The sequence below is a fragment of the Nerophis lumbriciformis genome, linkage group LG02, assembly GCF_033978685.3.
Source record: "Nerophis lumbriciformis linkage group LG02, RoL_Nlum_v2.1, whole genome shotgun sequence".
NCBI classification, from domain to species: Eukaryota; Metazoa; Chordata; class Actinopteri; order Syngnathiformes; family Syngnathidae; genus Nerophis; species Nerophis lumbriciformis.
In genome coordinates this window covers 54,149,352-54,155,351 of record NC_084549.2, presented here as the reverse complement: position 1 = coordinate 54,155,351, position 6,000 = coordinate 54,149,352, and the positions used below count along the sequence as shown (strand labels likewise).

Here is a 6,000-nt window from a genome sequence, read left to right as displayed (position 1 = left end):
TGACAATGACAATAAAGGAATTGATTGATTGATTCTTTATCCATTGCTATTATTTTTATTCTTTTTTTCTTCTGTCAGATATCTTGTTTTAAGAAACTACAAGGCTTCATTGTAAAAAAAAATAAAAAAATCTTGCAGGGTGAACTTGAAGCAGCAACATGCATGCACATGCCAAGAAAGAATGTCTGACTTCCCTCAAGACGTTCACCTGTGCAGTTCCTCAGAAAACAGCGTGATGGTTCACCTGTAATAAAGTAACAACTTAAAAACATATCACGATAACCACTGATATGCATATTCCACCTCACACTTGTACACGTGATCAGTCTTGCATGAACACACATTCGACTTGTTCAGCTTCTTGTCACAAACGACGTCTTTCATCGACGTGCTGGGATGAAACATGATACGGCAATATAAAATATTTAAGGCAATTTAAAAGCTAAGAACGTGTTTACTCAGATTTGCGTGAATGATGTTTCTGTTCGATATTTTTTTTTTCAGAAGAAGCACACAAAAGAAACGATAGTTTATTACTGTAATTTCCGAGGCGCACTGAATGCATCATAGGTGGACGCGACATGCATTGAGTTATTATGTTGCAGTCACTTGCTTCGTTACAGTCGGACTCCACGGTGGAAAATTCATCTTTAATCATTTTTAAATTTTTTATTCTCTCTTACTTTTGTTTTGGATTCTAGCACTGACCTGCACGAGAAACGCTTCAAAAATGAGCAGTTTGAGAGTTTGTAAAGAATCTTTTGGTAAGTTGCACCCAGCATTTTAATGCCTGTCACAACAACGAATCAACAATCCATCCTATTAGTTTGTTTGTTGTTTTACTTTCACATTGTCTTTACTTAATTGTTGTTTATTTCAGTGATGGTCACCTTTTTTTATTATTTCATGCATAGTACTTAAGGAACAATTCGTGTAAGAGCATACAGTAGCACAATATGTCCAATGTGTTGCCTAGTTTGTTTTTTCATACGTTTAACCCTTAAATTTAAGGGTTTAACGTATGAAACGTATGAAAATAACGTACGGTTATTTTTTTGGTTCTGTGCGTGACCGTGGGAAATTAATTCCTGCTATGTAGGAATTTATAATGTATTACTATTTTAATGGCTAGATAAAAACCTGTTTAAAACCTTCGAAATAAGATTTTTTTTAATTATGAGTGTCCTTTAGCCATTAAATCAAAACACCATTGTCACCAATACACTCATTTAATTCAATATAGTAATACTGCCAGTAATCCAATCAGTTGCCACCATACTGAACAGCCACTATGATTGGTTTAGTCCAGGGGTGTCAAATGTACGGTCCACGGTTCGGATTAGGCCCGCGAAGAGGTTTTAAAAATAAGATGCTTTTTTTTTTAACGTAAGAAACTGCTCATCTAAATGTGTCCACTGGATGTCACAATAGCAATTCTGTTAGGCAAGTAAACAGTTTATACTGGGGCCAAGCAAGAAGTACGCAGTAAAGGGCGACTGTGGCTGCTCCTCCTCCTCGACCCACATGAAACTTAAAACCTGCCGTTTTATGTCTTCTGCTACGAACACAGCGTCATTTGGCACCCTTAGCTAAAAAAATGGATTAACTCGCTGGAATAAAAAAAAAGACAATATAACATACTGTACATCCATTAACGTGGACGCATGTGAAAAAGTGCAATATATTTATCTGTACAGTAATCTATTTATTTATTTATATATATTTATTTATTTTATATATATATATTTATATAGTGTTTATATATATTTATTATTCATATATGCACCTTATTGCTTTTTTATCCTGCACTACCATGAGCTTATGTAACGAAATGTCATTCTTATCTGTGCTGTAAAGTTCAAATTTGAATGACAATAAAAAGGAAGTCTAAGTCTAAGTCTTACTCCCCCATAATGTCTCTGTCAAACACGAGAAAGGTGAACTTAACCCTTTCAAATAGTTTTTACCTCCGTTTCTTACGGTTTGTTGAGTTAGCTCTGGATTGATATGTGGACATGACAGAGGAGGTATTTCATATCGAGAAGAGTTTACATGTTGTGTTTTTGTTCAATCCCACACTGCAAAAACTGAAATCTAAGTAAGATTAAATATCTCAAATAAGGGTGATATTTGCTTATTTTCTATCTGATAAGATCATTCTTCTCACTAAGCAGATTTTATGTTAGAGTCTTTTACTTGTTTTAAGTGTTTTGGTCCTAAATTATCTCAGTAAGATATTACAGCTTGTTGCTGAGATTGTATGACCTATATTGAGTAAAGCATGCTTGAAACTAGAATATCAACTGTTGTAAAGCTGTGTCATCAACACTCACGAGTATAAAACTGCTTTTTCAAAGTAATAATTTCTTATTTCAAGCATGAACACAAAAATCATGACTTTGACACAATTGTGTCTCATAATTAAAACAGATGACAGCCAAATGGACTTTGCAGTTTTATTTTCAATGAAACAAGAGAAAATACGTACTCATATAGTAGTACAGTCAGCACAGTACAGTAAACGGACAGTTAATATTCTATATGTATATATATATATATATATATATATATATATATATATATATATATATATATATATATATATATATATATATATATATATATATATATATTCCTCACGCACTAATTGACTGAAAGAGCACGCACTTGGCGCAATGATGTCATGTTATCGATGGGAAAATGCATTTTTAGACAATATGATTTGCCTGAGCAGCTAGTAGACCCTGAGAGTAACAAGCGGTTGCCTTGTTGCCTTTCCATTAAGAATAATAAATTTGTTTCTAGTGTAAGTTTGCTGGTGTAAGTTTGCTGGTTTCAAGAAATGTAATGCCGAGCGCATATCATTATGTCAAGATAATGGCACTAGCATTTACTTAATTTAAGAATATTTTAAGAATATTTTTCAACATATTGAGAAAAAAGATCTCTTTTTTTTCTATCAAGAAAAGTGCACTTGTTATAAGTGAGAATATACTAATTTTAAGGTATTTTTGGGTTCATTGAGGTTAGCTAATTTTACTTGTTTTGAAAAGTCTTGACAAGCCAAATTTTCTTGTTCCATTGGCAGATAATATTCCTTAGTTCAAGTAAAATACCCCTAATTTTATTTTATTTTTTTCTTGTTTTTGAACACTGACTTTTTGCAGTGCAGAAAGACTGTGACTTAAAGTTTAATCCTGGCTTTGTAGATACAGTGAGACGAAGTTTAAGATCATTGTGTTTTTAAAACTGCACCAATTTCCTCAGAATTCTCAACAAATTTGAAGTGTTTTGTCCAGAGGATTATTTGTGATTTGTACGTTTTCAGAATGTGCTTGTTCTATTTTTGGCCACAGTAATAACAAAAAAACAACCTGAAGTTGCCTTTATTTTTAAGTTGCCATGATTTTACCATTCCCGCCCACTTGGGAATAGATTTTCCTCCATGCAGCCCCTGAGCTAAAAATGACTTTGACACCCCTGGTTTAGTCTCATCGAGTGGACAATTTTCCTGTAGTTTTGTGTTTGTTTTTTTTTAGATCATGGAGCTATTTTTATGCTTAGAATTGCATAATTTACTAAAAAAATTATGGGTGCCAGAAAAATGAATTCACATCCGAATCGTGAATATTATCTGTCACAATTCTGAATTGATTTGTACTTTTCAAGAACATTTTTAAAAATATAAATTTTTAGGTCATCTCTGCGCTTGCTCGCTGTCCGTATACATCATACGACAGCTGCCAAGAGGAACTTTTTGTAACCTGTGACCTGTTTTGAAAAGGTTTTGTTTCAATTTTTATACCAAATAATATATTGCAAGAATCGGTTTGAATCGAGAATCGTCGCCCAAAGAATCGAAATCAACTGAAATTGATCTCAAGTTGTTGTAATATTTACATCCCTATCAAAAATATATCAAATATGCTTTTACTGTACACAAATAAAAATACAAACACATCTGTGATATCTTCAAAGCAGGCTGTGGCGCAGGACACCTGTATTATATTTCTAATATTGACATTAGGGCTGTCAATCAAATAAAGCATTAATTTGAGATTAATTCCATTGTCCATAATTAACTCGTTGGTAATTGCAGATGGGGTGAAAAAAATGATCATTTTCACATTTTTAATTACTATCGACATGAGTCTGAACAATTTGTATGCTTTATGCAAATGTTTTTTTAGCTTTTTTAAACGGTTTCACACAAAATGGACATTAACACTTTTTTTTTTTACTGTACTGACAATAAAAAAAAGACCTGTTTTCGGCCAGATTTTGTATCGTTGACAGAATTGTATCCCTGCTGCTGGAGCGCTTGCATTCGGAAAGGTGGAGCTACACTTATGTGTTTAGAAACCAGTTTAGCGCGTAAATAACACAAAATGTGTATGGTTACAGGATTCTTTGATTGCCAAGGATGTTTGGTAATGTGATCTGTGATATTCCTACCTAAATAAATGCTTCTGATTTTCCGTACACTACATGTTGTGCAAGTTAATAGTAATTATATCCCTGCATGACAATGTCTTTACCTTCGTAATAAAGTGTAAAACTGTAAGACAATCAGCCTGCTAAATACCCTGTCATTGAGGACTATCATCTGAACATGTTATATATATCTATATATATATATATATATATATATATATATATATATATATATATATATATATATATATATATATATATATATATATATATATATTACATCCTCAGTTGATGAATTAGTATTTATTTATGAGCAAATGTCACAGATTGCATTACCACACATTGTTGACAATCAGAGACTAATCGTAACAATCCACCTTTTGTGTTATTAACGCGCTAAACTGGTATCTAAACAAAGAAGTGAAGCGGTCACTGTCATATAAGTTTACTGCAAGCAGCCGCGGACAGAATCGCTTTGGATCGGTTCCAAAGAATATGTCTTAATTGTGAGCTAAATGGTAAAAACATGATCATAGTGAGCGTGAAGTCATCATTTGGTCAGAGGTTCAGATCCGGCACATGCCGATATGTGCCTTTAAATATGCTTGTTTTCCATCTTCCTGCTACTCGCAGCACAGAAGCAGGATTTAAAAGGAAGTAGGATGAAGGACAGATGACTTTAATTAACATTTTAGGTTTGTCAGGCTTGGTCAAATGATAGGACTCAGATGCAAAGTAGGGAATAATTCGGCAGGCTTTTATTTTGAAAGCTTCCTTTCACTCCCAGAGTCAGGGCAATTCAATATAGGCTATAACTAAACTAGTCGGCGAAAAAGGTTCCAAAAAAAAGGAACAACCGAAAATCACTCCGAAAGGAGGAAAACACAAAAACAATGACAAACTATACTTGGCGCCGTATATTCCATGAAACTTATTATAAACACAAAACGCTCCAACAGGAGGAAGAAACAATGGCTATGAAACTTCTACACTTTCTCTAATCTAATAAAGGTTAAAAAAAAATGTCACTCAAAAAATTGAGGAAAAGAAAGAACTGTAAGAAAAACTGAAAAGTTTTCAGTGAAAACTCACCACTTCGGCTGCAAAACTAAATAACACAAAATCACTCCGCTGAGGAGGAGAAAAAGAAAACTCAACATAGCAACAAAGGAATTCAGGATCAAGGTATTCAAACACGAGACGAGGCAAGGCATGGACAGGATGCTAGAGAGGCACGAATAAACGAGGCAATCTCGCACAGAACAAAGGGAGGCGTGGGCTTATTATAAGACACATGAGGGTAATGGGAAACAGGTGGAAACAATCAGGGGTCAGGGATGACGTCAGACTGATGACCCAAAAGGAAGGCCAAGTGATCTGAAACGAGAGGAGTTACTTTTCAAACTAAAACATGCAATTCACAAGACAGAAGAAACCAAGACATCCCTCACCGTGGTGTGACAAGGTTCAGATTTAACATTTAGGTTTAGATGTAACAATCAGCGCTCACATTTAGGTTTATATTCAGATTCAACATTTAGATATAATGTTTAAAGTCTATATTTC

At 33.9% G+C, this 6,000-nt stretch overlaps 1 protein-coding gene across 1 annotated transcript in view; it reads left to right on the top strand.

Annotated features, from left to right (window-relative positions):
- Positions 1-393: 393 nt before the first annotated feature.
- edaradd (EDAR-associated death domain) overlaps positions 394-6,000 on the top strand; it is a 49,954-nt gene continuing 44,347 nt past the window's right edge. Inside the window, exon 1 of the mRNA XM_072916542.1 lies at positions 394-764. Coding sequence (XP_072772643.1) covers positions 731-764 — 34 coding nt within the window. The 5' untranslated portion in view covers positions 394-730. The remainder of the gene's footprint in view (positions 765-6,000) is intronic.